The sequence below is a fragment of the Petromyzon marinus genome (assembly GCF_048934315.1).
Source record: "Petromyzon marinus isolate PM22_M1 ecotype Great Lakes invasive population chromosome 70 unlocalized genomic scaffold, UKy_Petmar_22M1.pri1.0 chr70_unloc.3, whole genome shotgun sequence".
Taxonomy (NCBI): Eukaryota; Metazoa; Chordata; class Hyperoartia; order Petromyzontiformes; family Petromyzontidae; genus Petromyzon; species Petromyzon marinus.
The window spans coordinates 238,891-252,557 of record NW_027422605.1 but is presented as its reverse complement, the minus strand read 5'-3'; the positions used below and the strand labels follow the sequence as shown (position 1 = coordinate 252,557).

At 52.5% G+C, this 13,667-nt stretch overlaps 1 protein-coding gene across 9 annotated transcripts in view; it reads left to right on the top strand.

The window, feature by feature from the left end:
• Positions 1 to 8,121: 8,121 nt before the first annotated feature.
• The window catches only part of LOC116957209 (peripheral plasma membrane protein CASK), a 144,580-nt gene continuing 139,034 nt past the window's right edge, over positions 8,122 to 13,667 (top strand). For 5 of the 9 annotated variants that reach the window (XM_076058339.1, XM_076058344.1, XM_076058342.1 and 2 more), the window contains exons 1-2: positions 8,123 to 8,940; positions 10,241 to 10,396. In XM_076058339.1, coding sequence (XP_075914454.1) covers positions 10,338 to 10,396 — 59 coding nt within the window. In that variant the 5' untranslated portion in view covers positions 8,123 to 8,940; positions 10,241 to 10,337. Of the gene's footprint in view, positions 8,941 to 10,240; positions 10,397 to 13,667 lie in introns of all 9 variants that reach the window. The other 4 variants (XM_076058340.1, XM_076058337.1, XM_076058338.1 and 1 more) reach the window with 1 other exon arrangement.

Below are 13,667 nucleotides of genomic sequence, written 5' to 3'. Positions count from 1 at the left end.
GCTTGGCACTCGGGATCAGGCGAAAAGATTTGTGGGAGGATCAGGCGTGGCGGCCGCGGACTCCAGGATTCCGTTTTCTACTCTAGAGCCTCCATTCTCGACCATAATTCGTTTGACCGCCACCTACAAAATATAGTCTGCAGTTTCCATATCATGGCTCTCGAACACATTTAACCATTTGGGTCGTGACGGCAAACATGGTGGCGTGTAGTAGCGTAGTATATCGACAAGGATCGATTATGACAACACGCTCCAGGACGTCTGGAAAGCAACATGACCAAGCGGCAGCGTGCACGACATTTCTCTCCGGCACGTGTGGTGACGTCCGCTGTTCGCCGAGCCGCTTTGGATTCCGGTTGCCGGAGGAGCTCGTTGGAAGGTCGCGCTCGTTACGCCCGCAAAGTGCTTGCCGCAAAGTAACCACAATACCTCGCTGATCTCGTCACGGAGCATGAACCACCATCGTAAGGCAAACTGCGGTCATCCTCAACGGCTTGTGGCGAACCATCGCACAAAGACGGCGGTCACTGCATCGCATGGCGCTTTCGGATGCGCATCTGCGGCCATCTGGAATGTTCTTTCAATAGGTGACCACTGGAGCGATGCACTTTTGAATCGGCTCGATCGAAAACCAATTTCTCTAGAGCTGCTTAATGTGTTTAGATGTCCTTCCCCCGCACCTCCAAATCGCACGGTTGGCTACGTACGTAATAAAGGTTTTTGGGTTAGATCGCGTTATTTATAAATGTGTCGTAACCCTCCACCACCCGACACGGCCAATCAGCAAAAAAAGTGTCACGTTGACAAAAGACAAATAGTTCACTACTTCAGCCCACCGGTGTGTTGAAGAGTGAATCCACAACATTTACAGTTTTGAGTACGACGTTTCGCTGGTAATTACATCCAGCATCATCGGGCAATTCGCCAGAATGGTAAAGCCCTCGCTTGCTCCCGGTTTTAAATAGAGCAGCAGGGTGACGTCATCATTTAACTCATCAGGTGCATTCTGGCGAATTGCCCGATGATGCTGGATGTGATTACCAGCGAAACGTCGTACTCAAACTGTAAATGTTGTGGATTCACTCTTCAACACACCGGTGGGCTAAAGTAGTGAATTATTTGTCTTTTGTCAACGTGACACTTTTTTTGCTGATTGGCCGTGTCGGGTGGTGGAGGGTTGCGACACATTTATATATAACGCGATCTAACCCAAAAACCTTTATTATGAATAATATTGGTCGCGAAAGCCTACGTGTTAAACTGGCTATGTACGGTGCGAAAGAAATTTAACAAACAAATCTGGTTTCTGGAGCTCGTCACCCAAATGCTGATCATCATCAGGAACTCCATCCCGAGTGCCAGGTACTCGATTGTCGTACTTACGTGATATCTGGTTTACATATAGGAGTGGCGTTTAGAGTGGAGTGTTTGGAACTTCGTTCGCACCGTACGTAGCCAACCGTGCTAATTGGAGGTCCGGGGGAAGGACCACAAACTAAACATGAAAATCAGTTCTACAGAAATCTGGCTGAGTTAATATCAGAAGGAAGAGCACCATAGAGACCCACAGATACCCATACTCATGTTTGTATGTCGAACTATTTTAGCACCTTACGTAGCCAACCGTGCTAATCTTTAGTGGGGGGGGGGGGGGGGGTGAAGGACAACGAACGAAACGCAAATCCGTTCTCAGCGGCTTCTCGACGCCCACCCACGGATGGAACAGATGGATATTAGTCCACACTCTGCTGTAAGAGGGAGAGATTGAACAGATGGAGATTAGTCCACCTTACTATAGGAGGGAGAGATGGAACAGATGGAGATTAGTCCACACTCTGCTGTAGGAGGGAGAGATTGAACAGATGGAGATTAGTCCACACCTTACTATAGTAGGGAGAGATGGAACAGATGGAGATTAGTCCACTACTATAGGAGGGAGAGATGGAACAGATGGAGATTAGTCCACACTGCTGTAGGAGGGAGAGTTGGTACAGATGGAGATTAGTTCACTACTATAGGAGGGAGAGATGGAACAGATGGAGATTAGTCCACTACTATAGGAGGGAGAGATGGAACAGATGGAGATTAGTCCACACACTGCTGTAGGAGGGAGAGATGGAACAGATGGAGATTAGTCCACACTGCTGTAGGAGGGAGAGATGGAACAGATGGAGATTAGTCCACCGTCTGCAGGGAGCCGGTGGAGTGTGCTGTCCAGGTGAGGGGGGAGCAGCTGCCCTTAGCGGAGGAGTCTTAAGAACCTCGGGGTGGGGGGGGGGGTCTCTTAGCGAGTGATGGTGGTGAGTGGCAGCGAGAGAACAGCCGCTGGATCGGTGCGGCGTACGGAGTGATGCGGGGCCTGTCCCCTTCCATGGTAGTAAAGCAGGAGCTGCCTTCTTGAACAAACCTCAAGGTTGACAGGTTGATCAACGTTCCCGCCCTCGCCTATGGTCATGAGCTTTGGTTAATTAATGAACGAAAGGGTGAGATCGCGGGTGCAAGGGGTCGAATGAGGTTTCTCCGCAAGGATTGCCGGGCTCGCCACTCTCCGGGATCGGGCGAGGCGCTCGGTAATCCGGGAGAGTGTCCCGAGTCGAGCCGCTGGTCCTCCAGATCGCGAGGAGCCAGTTGAGGTGGTTCGAGAACCTGGTAAGGATGCCCCCCCGGTAGACTCCCCCTGGAATTCCAGCGGGCAGCAGCGCGTCCCACTGGGCGAAGACCCCGGGGCCGGCCCAGGACTGGCGGGACGATGTCTCTCGGCCGGCCTGGGAACACCCTGAGACTTCCCCCCAAGGGAAAGGGAGGTCTGGACCGCCCTACTCGGCATGCTGCTGCTGCTGCTGCAACCCTCATCAGGACGAGCGGACTGCGAAACGAGCGAACATTGCTCCAGTCGCGCCTTCTGCTTGGGGACTGGCCCCAGGGGATGAAGCCGGTCTCTTCGACGGTTGGGGGTTTGTAGGGAGAGGCTCCATCCATAATCCTTGGTTCTTTCGGTAACGTCACGTAGGTAGAAAAATAAAACAAATGTTTCTAGCTACTGCGTGACTTTACCGAAAGAACCAAAGAGTATGGATTCCTGCAATCACGAAAGCTTCAAATCAAGATTAGAGGTGCCATCCCTTTGCCGGTCCCTCTCCATAGAAAATCTCCACTGGGGAAATCCGACCTTCAAAGTAGGGGCGGGGGGGTAAGGTGAGCGAGCTGGAGGGAGGCCGGCCCAGAGACTGGGCGATCCTCTGTCCTAGGAGCAGGGCCGGATGAAGGTTCTTGTCAGCTGGTACTGCTGCCCCGTGTCACTACCCCCGCCGCCGTCACTCTGCTTGTCTAACGCGCCACTTCGTCCAGCCGCTGGACAGATGTCTCCGATCAAGCACAGGACAAGACAAAGGCCTCGTCTTCCCCCGGTCGAGTGCCAGGGGGAGTCTACGGGGGATGGGGGTGACGGGGGGGGGCATCCTCACCGGGTGCCCTCGCCACCTCAACCGGGCACCGTAAATGGACACAAACCTGGCGGGGCCAATCGGTTAATGTGCGGCACCTCCAGGGCCAACGGGAGAAGAGCAACCGCTGGTGGCGACCCATAGACTCATCACACAGACCCATAGACTCATCACACAGACCCATAGACTCATCACACGCAGACCCATAGACTCACCACAAGAGACCCATAGACTCATCACACGCAGACCCATAGACTCATCACACGCAGACCCATAGACTCATCACATAGACTCACCACAAGAGACCCATAGACTCGCCATACAGAGACCCATAGACTCATCACAGACCCATAGACTCGTCACACAGAGACCCATAAACTCGTCACACGCAGACCCATAAAGTCGTCACACGCAGACCCATAAAGTCGTCACACGCAGACCCATAGACTCGTCACACGCAGACCCAGAGACTCATCACACAGACCCATTAACTCGTCACACGCAGACCCATAGACTCATCACACACAGACCCATAGACTCACCACAAGAGACCCATAGACTCATCACAGACTCACCACAAGAGACCCATAGACTCATCACACAGACTCATTACAAGAGACCCATAGACTCATCACAAGAGACCCATAGACTCATCACACAGACCCATAGACTCGCCATACAGAGACTCATCATACAAACCCATAGACTCGTCACACGCAGACCCATAGACTCATCACACGCAGACCCATAGACTCATCACACAGACCCATAGACTCGTCACACGCAGACCCATAGACTCACCATACAGACCCATAGACTCATCACACAGACCCATAGACTCACCACAAGAGACCCATAGACTCGTCACACGCAGACCCATAGACTCATCACACAGACCCATAGACTCATCACACAGACCCATAGACTCATCACACGCAGACCCATAGACTCATCACATAGACTCACCACAAGAGACCCATAGACTCGCCATACAGAGACCCATAGACTCATCACAGACCCATAGACTCGTCACACAGAGACCCATAAACTCGTCACACGCAGACCCATAGACTCGTCACACGCAGACCCAGAGACTCATCACACAGACCCATTAACTCGTCACACGCAGACCCATAGACTCATCACACACAGACCCATAGACTCACCACAAGAGACCCATAGACTCATCACAGACTCACCACAAGAGACCCATAGACTCATCACAGACTCATAGACTCATTACAAGAGACCCATAGACTCATCACAAGAGACCCATAGACTCATCACACAGACCCATAGACTCGCCATACAGAGACTTATCATACAAACCCATAGACTCGTCACACGCAGACCCATAGACTCATCACACGCAGACCCATAGACTCATCACACAGACCCATAGACTCACCACAAGAGACCCATAGACTCATCACACAGACCCATAGACTCGTCACACGCAGACCCATAGACTCATCACACAGACCCATAGACTCACCACAAGAGACCCATAGACTCGTCACACGCAGACCCATAGACTCATCACACGCAGACCCATAGACTCACCATACAGACCCATAGACTCATCACACAGACCCATAGACTCACCACAAGAGACCCATAGACTCGTCACACGCAGACCCATAGACTCACCACACAGACCCATAGACTCACCACACAGACCCATAGACTCATCACACAGACCCATAGACTCATCACACAGACCCATAGAATCGTCACACGCAGACCCATAGACTCACCACACAGACCCATAGACTCATCACAAGAGACCCATAGACTCATCACAAGAGACCCATAGACTCATCACACAGACCCATAGACTCACCACAAGAGACCTATAGACTCATCACACAGACCCATAGACTCATCACAAGAGACCCATAGACTCACCACACAGACCCATAGATTCACCACAAGAGACCCATAGACTCATCACAGACCCATAGACTCATCACGCAGACCCATAGACTCATCACACAGACCCATAGACTCGTCACACGCAGACCCATAGACTCATAACACAGACCCATAGACTCGTCACACAGACCCATAGACTCACCACAAGAGACCCATAGACTCACCACAAGAGACCCATAGACTCGTCACACGCAGACCCATAGACTCACCACACAGAGACCCATAGACTCATCACACAGACCCATAGACTCACCACAAGAGACCCATAGACTCATCACACAGACCCATAGACTCGTCACACGCAGACCCATAGACTCACCACACAGACCCATAGACTCATCACACAGACCCATAGACTCATCACACAGACCCATAGACTCATCACACAGACCCATAGACTCATCACACAGACCCATAGACTCACCACAAGAGACCCATAGACTTACCACACAGACCCATAGACTCACCACAAGAGACCCATAGACTCATCACACAGACCCATAAACTCGTCACACGCAGACCCATAGACTCACCACACAGACCCATAGACTCACCACAAGAGACCCACAGACTCGCCATACAGAGACCCATAGACCCATCACACAGACCCATAGACTCACCACAAGAGACCCACAGACTCGCCATACAGAGACCCATAGACTCATCACACAGACCCATAGACTCGTCACACGCAGACCCATAGACTCGTCACGCAGACCCATAGACTCATCACACAGACCCATAGACTCATCACACAGACCCATAGACTCACCACAAGAGACCCATAGACTCGCCATACAGAGACCCATAGACTCGTCACACGCAGACCCATAGACTCGTCACACACAGGCCCATAGACTCGTCACACACAGACCCATAGACTCACCACAAGAGACCCATAGACTCACCCATACCTGTCAACCCATACGGTTTAACCCGTATTATTGGACAGGGAAATGAGTTTGCAGGTCCAAACAGCGTACAGCCGTTTCAGTAGGGTAACAATATTAAAAAAAAAATGTCTATTGGTGTTTCTAACTTTGTGATGGGACTTTGTAGGATGAACGTTGAGATTTATAAATGGTCTGAAATAAGGTAGGGCACTGATAAGGCGTTCACAGACATGCAAACCTTAAATATCCACCTCGCCTGGTAAGCAGGAGGACTATGGGTTCGATCCCGACCCTGATGCCTGCCGTCTATTTGGAGTTTGTGTTTCTCCCTCCCTACCACCATCATCACGGTGGCTATGAGATGTTGACTACCCCGCCTGGTACGCAGGAGGTCGTGGGTTCGATCCCGACCCTGACGACGCCTGCTGCTGTATTTGGAGTCTGCGTCTCTCATCATCACGGTGGCTATGAGATGTTGACTACCTCGCCTGGTGTACAGGAGGTCGTGGGTTCGATCCCGACCCTGACGACGCCTGCTGCTGCTGCTGTATATTTGGAGTCTGCGTCTCTCTCATCATCACGGTGGCTAGGAGATGTTGACTACCTCGCCTGGTGTACAGGAGGTCGTGGGTTCGATCCCGACCCTGACGACGCCTGCTGCTGTATATTTGGAGTCTGCGTCTCTCTCTCTCATCATCATCACGGTGGCTATGAGATGTTGACTCCCTCGCCTGGTGTACAGGAGATCGTGGGTTCGATCCCGACCCTGACGACGCCTGCTGTATATTTGGAGTCTGCGTCTCTCTCCCCGTGGTGGTCGCTGCGTGGACTTTCCCCTCCACAATCGACATCAGCAGCACGTGCTGAGAGTAATTGTGGCTGCTGCTCGACATGACCACGTGGTGGTGATGACGATGATGAAGCCGTCACGTGGTGGTGGTGATGACGAAGACGAAGCTGAGTTGAGCTGCTATCATTGGTGATGGCCAGGGGGTAGCTTTTGAACAAGAGCGACTGCACAGCAGATCGGTGGGGACTTACAGCTGATGACAATAAACAGTTTATAGTTTAAACAGCTTGCGAGAGCGGCTTTGGGTGGTGGACTACAAGAGCTTAAATTGAATTAGGTCAAAGGTGGGAACCAAACCTCCCAGGCGACTTGTGAATGGCGTAATAACAATCGCACGCCGATTAATCATCGCTTAATTATACGCCAAAAATAAAACTGATTCAAGGTTTAAATCCTGAAGGTGGGAACCAAGCAAGCAAGGCTCGTGCAGGATGTAGGCCGCAGCCTGCACGCTCCGCACGCCCTCTCTCCATCCCGACGACTCCTCCTCCCCACCCTCTCTCTCCCCACCCTCTCTCACGTCTCTCCCCACCCTTTCCCCCCACCCTCTCTCACGTCTCTCCCCACCCTTTCCCCCCACCCTCTCTCTCCCCACCCTCTCTCTCCTCACCCTCTCCCCCCACCCTCTCTCTCCCCACCCTCTCCCCCCACCCTCTCTCTCCCCACCCTCTCTCACGTCTCTGCCCACCCTCTCTCTGCCCACCCTCTCCCCCCACCCTCTCTCACATCTCTCCCCACCCTCCCTGCCCACTCGCCCTCCCCACACTCTCCCCACCCTCCACCCTCCCCACCCTCTCTCCTCCCATCCTCTCCCTCCCCACCCTCTCCCTCCCCCCAGCCTCTCTCCTCCCATCTCTCCCTCCCCACCCTCTCTCCTCCCCACACTCTCCCCACCCTCCACCCTCCCCCCACTCTCCCCACCCTCCCCCCAGCCTCTCTCCTCCCATCTCTCCCTCCCCACCCTCTCTCCTCCCCACACTCTCCCCACCCTCCACCCTCCCCCCACTCTCCCCACCCTCTCTCTCTCTCCTCCCATCTCCGTCCATCTCCCCCCACCCGTGCGGGAGAGCCAGCGAGGTGGTGGTGGTGGCGATGAAGAAGACGACGACGATGATGGTGGTGGCGGCGGCGGCGGCTCGCGGTTGACAATCGCCCGAGCGTCGCGATCAATCCATCTGTGCGGCGGCACCAGCGGTGGTTGTGGCAGCGGGAAGAAGCGAAGAGATTTACCACCTCCCTCTCCTTGGGGAAAATTCCATTCCATCTTGCGACCACTACCACCAACAATCACCGAGGCAATTAACGCTTGCCAATTAACAATCGGGAAGGACAATTGTATAACAATCGTTCCTGTAGCGTGGTTGTGTGTGGTGGTGGTGGGGGGAGGAGGAGGTGGTGGATAAGATTTGAAATTGGCGAGAGATGAGGCATCATCATCAGCAGCATCACCACGTCCCATTATCTGCGGATTAACCTGGACTCTGCCTTAAGACTCCGGGGGGTCACGGGGAGGAGGAATGAACGAAGCGTTTAAGGAAGGAAGAGGAGTTTAAGGAAGGTTCAAGCGACGTTCGGACCGAACATTAATTTTGTATGATTCTCTCTCTGGTGGGAGGCGATTTACAAGAAGCCCGATCCGAGCAGCTGGCACGGAGGACGGAGGAGGCCGGCCGAAGACAAACACATGCTATTTTTTTGGTGCTAACGAACAAAACATTGGTTGTGAGATTTGAAAAAGGAACACTAAATATTGAAATGATTTTTTAATGGGGGAGGGAAAGTGCGATTGAATTGATTTGTTGAATTCCTACACCGGCAGGTAAGAAGACATCGGCCGCTTGTCACCATCACCACTACCATCATAATTGTCATCACCTGCACCACCATCACCGCAATAAACATCAGCACCAACAACAACCACCATCGCCTGCACCACAACCATTATCACCTGCACCATCACATGCACTACAACCACAACACCACCACCTTACACCACAACCACAATCCCTGCCGTGCATAAAATGAAAGGCAACGCCTTCAACCGATGGCAAATCAAAAAGGGAATCATTTAACCACCATCACCACAACCACCATCACTTGCACCACAACCACCATCACTTGCACCACAACCACAATCACCTGCACCACAACCATCACCTGCACCATTACCAACACCACAACCATTACCACCACCATTAACCACGACTTTAACCATCAGCCAGGCGGGTTCCCATTGATTTTCACCGCAGCTTTAAACCACAACCACCATCACCACCACCACAACCACCACCATCACCACCACAACCACCATCACAACCACCACCACAACCACCATCACCACAACCACCATCACCACCACCACGATCATGAGCAGCATCAGCCGTCACGTCTCGCGTTAACCTGCACCGCAGCCACCACCATCAGCAGTGGTATCAGCAGCAACATCATCAGCAGTAGCATCAGCAACATCATCATCGGCAGCAGTAACATCAGCATCATCAGTAGTAGCATCAGCAGCATAATCAGCATCAGCAGCAGTAACATCATCAGCATCATCAGCAGCAGTAACATCATCAGCAGTATCAGCAGCAGCAGCATCAACATCAGCAGCTGTAGCATCAGCAGCTGTAACATCAGCAGCATCAGCAGCTATAACATCAGCAGCATCAGCAGCTGTAACATCAGCAGCAACAGCAGCGGTATCCGCATCAGCAGCTGTCACGTCTCGAGTTAATCTGCACCGCAGCCAACGCCACCACCACCACCACCATAATCGCCAACACAACCACCCACCATCACCGCAACCACCATCACCGCAACCACCATAACCACCATCATCAGCAACCATCATCACTACAACCACCATCATCAGCAACCACTATCACCACAACCACCATCATCAGCAACCACCACCATCACCGCAACCACCATAACCACCATCATCAGCAAGCACCACAACCACCATCACCACAACCACCACCATAACCACCATCACCACAACCACCATCACCACAACCACCACCATCACCACAACCATCACCACAACCACCATCACCACCACAACCACCACCATCGGTGTCGGCTCGACGTTCATGCGACTTGGCCTGGTGACCCAACAGAGGCAGGCGACGCAGCGGCAGCAGCAAGAGGGAGGTGAAGAAGGAGAAAGAGGAGGCGGCTGGTTGTTGTTGTTGTTGTCGTCTTGCGGGGTCTGCGATGGCGGACGACGACGTGCTGTTCGAGGACGTCTACGAGCTGTGCGAGATCATCGGCAAGTGAGTGCGCCCACGGCGGGCGGAGCGGGCAGGCAAGCCCGCAGGCCTCGCTCGGGCCTAGGCGAGCCCCGCGCGTCTTCGGGGCGGTCGCTGCCGCGATGGTGGTGGTGGTGGTTGTTGTGGTGGTTCTGGTTGTTGTTGTGGTGGTGGTTGTTGTGGTGGTGGTTGTTGTGGTGGTTGTTGTTGTGGTTTTGGTTGTTGTGGTTGAACCGCGCCTCGTCAAAGTCTCCCTCCGACTGTCTCTCGGGTGGCTCTCGTAGTCGTGGGGACAAGGGCGTCTGTGTCTGTCTGTGTGTCTGTGTGTGTGTCTGTCTGTGGCTGTCTGTGTGTCTGTCTGTGTGTGTGTCTGTGTGTGTCTGTCTGTGTGTGTCTGTCTGTCTGTGTGTCTGTGTGTCTGTCTGTGTGTGTCTGTCTGTGTGTGTGTCTGTGTCTGTGTGTGTCTGTGTGTCTGTCTGTGTGTGTGTCTGTGTGTGTGTCTGTCTGTGAGTGTGTCTGTGTGTGTGTGTCTGTCTGTCTGTCTGTGTGTGTCTGTGTGTGTGTCTGTCTGTGAGTGTCTGTGAGTGTCTGTGTGTGTGTGTCTGTCTGTGTGTGTGTCTGTGTGTGTGTGTGTCTGTGTGTGTGTGTCTGTGTGTGTGTGTCTGTGTGTGTGTCTGTGTGTGTCTGTGTGTGTCTGTCTGTCTGTGTGTGTGTCTGTCTGTGTGTGTGTCTGTCTGTGTGTGTGTCTGTCTGTGTGTGTGTCTGTCTGTCTGTGTGTGTCTGTCTGTGTGTGTCTGTGTCTGTCTGTCTGTGTGTGTCTGCGTGTGTCTGTCTGTGTGTCTGTCTGTGTGTGTGTCTGTCTGTGAGTGTCTGTGTGTGTGTCTGTCTGTGTCTGTCTGTCTGTGTGTGTCTGTCTGTCTGTGTATGTCTGTGTGTGTCTGTCTGTGTGTGTGTGTCTGTCTGTGTGTCTGTCTGTCTGTGTGTGTCTGTCTGTGTGTGTCTGTGTGTCTGTGTGTGTGTCTGTGTGTGTCTGTCTGTGTCTGCTGTGTGTGTCTGTGTGTGTGTCTGTGTGTGTGTCTTTCTGTGTGTGTGTCTTTCTGTGTGTGTGTCTGTCTGTGTGTGTCTGTCTGTGTGTGTCTGTCTGTGTGTGTGTCTGTCTGTGTGTGTCTGTCTGTGTGTGTCTGTCTGTGTGTGTGTCTGTCTGTGTGTGTGTCTGTGTCTGTCTGTGTGTGTCTGTGTCTGTCTGTGTGTGTCTGTCTGTGTCTGTCTGTGTTTGTCTGTGTCTGTCTGTGTTTGTCTGTGTCTGTCTGTGTGTGTGTGTGTCTCTGTCTGTGTCTGTGTCTGTGTGTCTGTCTGTGGCTGTCTTTGTGTGTGTCTGTCTGTGTCTGTCTGTGTGTGTGTGTCTGTCTGTTTGTGTGTGTCTGTCTGTTTGTGTGTGTGTCTGTCGGTGTGTGTCTGTCTGTGTGTGTCTGTGTCTGTCTGTCTGTGTGTGTCTGCGTGTGTCTGTCTGTGTGTCTGTCTGTGTGTGTGTCTGTCTGTGAGTGTCTGTGTGTGTGTGTCTGTCTGTTTGTGTGTGTCTGTCTGTTTGTGTGTGTGTCTGTCGGTGTGTGTCTGTCGGTGTGTGTCTGTCGGTGTGTGTGTCTGTGTGTGTGTCTGTGTGTCTGTCTGTGTGTGTGTCTGTCTGTGTGTGTGTCTGTCTGTGTGTGTGTCTGCGTCTGTCTGTCTGTGTGTCTGTGTGTGTGTCTGTCTCTGTGTGTCTGTCTTTGTGTGTCTGTCTGTGTGTGTGTCTGTGTGTGTCTTTGTGTCTGTCTGTGTGTGTGTCTGTGTGTCTGTGTGTGTCTGTCTGTGTGTGTGTCTGTGTGTGTCTGTGTGTGTCTGTCTGTGTGTGTCTGTCTGTGTGTGTGTGTCTGTCTGTGTCTGTCTGTCTGTGTGTGTGTCTGTCTGTGTCTGTCTGTGTGTGTGTGTCTGTCTGTGTCTGTCTGTCTGTGTCTGTGTGTGTGTGTGTGTGTCTGTCTGTGTCTGTGTGTGTGTGTCTGTCTGTGTCTGTCTGTGTCTGTCTGTGTGTGTGTCTGTCTGTGTGTGTGTGTCTGTCTATCTGTGTGTCTGTGTGTGTGTCTGTATGTGTGTGTGTCTGTGTGTGTCTGTCTGTGTGTGTGTCTGTGTGTGTGTGTCTGTCTGTCTGTGTGTTTGTGTCTGTGTGTCTGTGTGTGTCTGTCTGTGTGTATCTGTGTGTCTGTGTGTGTGTCTGTGTGTCTGTGTGTGTGTGTCTGTGTGTGTCTGTGTGTGTCTGTGTGTCTGTCTGTGTGTGTGTCTGTGTCTGTGTGTGTCTGTCTGTGTCTCTCTGTGTGTGTCTGTCTGTGTGTGTCTGTCTGTGTGTGTTTGTCTGTGTGTGTGTCTGTCTGTGCGTGTGTCTGTCTGTGCGTGTGTCTGTCTGTGTGTGTGTCTGTCTGTGTGTGTGTGTCTGTCTGTGTGTGTGTGTCTGTCTGTGTCTGTCTGTGTGTGTGTGTGTCTGTGTCTGTCTGTGTCTGTCTGTGTGTGTGTCTGTCTGTGTGTGTGTCTGTGTGTGTGTCTGTCTATCTGTGTGTCTGTGTGTGTGTCTGTCTGTGTGTGTGTCTGTGTGTGTCTGTGTGTCTGTGTGTGTGTCTGTGTGTGTGTGTCTGTCTGTGTGTGTGTGTGTCTGTCTGTGTGTGTCTGTCTGTGTGTGTGTCTGTCTGTGTGTCTGTCTGTGTGTGTGTGTGTCTGTCTGTGTGTGTCTGTGTGTGTGTCTGTCTGTCTGTGTGTGTGTGTGTGTCTGTGTGTGTGTGTGCGTCTGTCTGTGTGTGTGTGTGCGCGTCTGTCTGTGTGTGTGTGCGTCTGTCTGTGTGTGTGTCTGTCTGTGTGTGTGTCTGTCTGTGTGTGTCTGTGTGTGTCTGTCTGTGTGTGTGCGTGCGTCTGTCTGTGTGTGTGTCTGTCTGTGTGTGTGCGTGCGTCTGTCTGTGTGTGTCTCTCTGTGTGTGTGCGTCTGTCTGTGTGTGTCTGTCTGTGTGTGTGCGTCTGTCTGTGTGTGTCTGTCTGTGTGTGTCTGTCTGTGTGTGTCTGTCTGTCTGTCTGTGTCTGTCTGTCTGTGTGTGTCTGTGTGTTTGTGTGTGTCTGTGTGTGTGTGTCTGTCTGTGTGTGTGTGTCTGCCAGGAACAGGTTTGCAGATTTGCTGAGCATTTCTGAGGTCCTGGGGGAGGGAAAATCCCTCAGCCAGGAAAACATCGTGGCACAAAGTGAGGATGTCCCTGCTGTGGCTGCGGTGCCTCAAATATTGGAA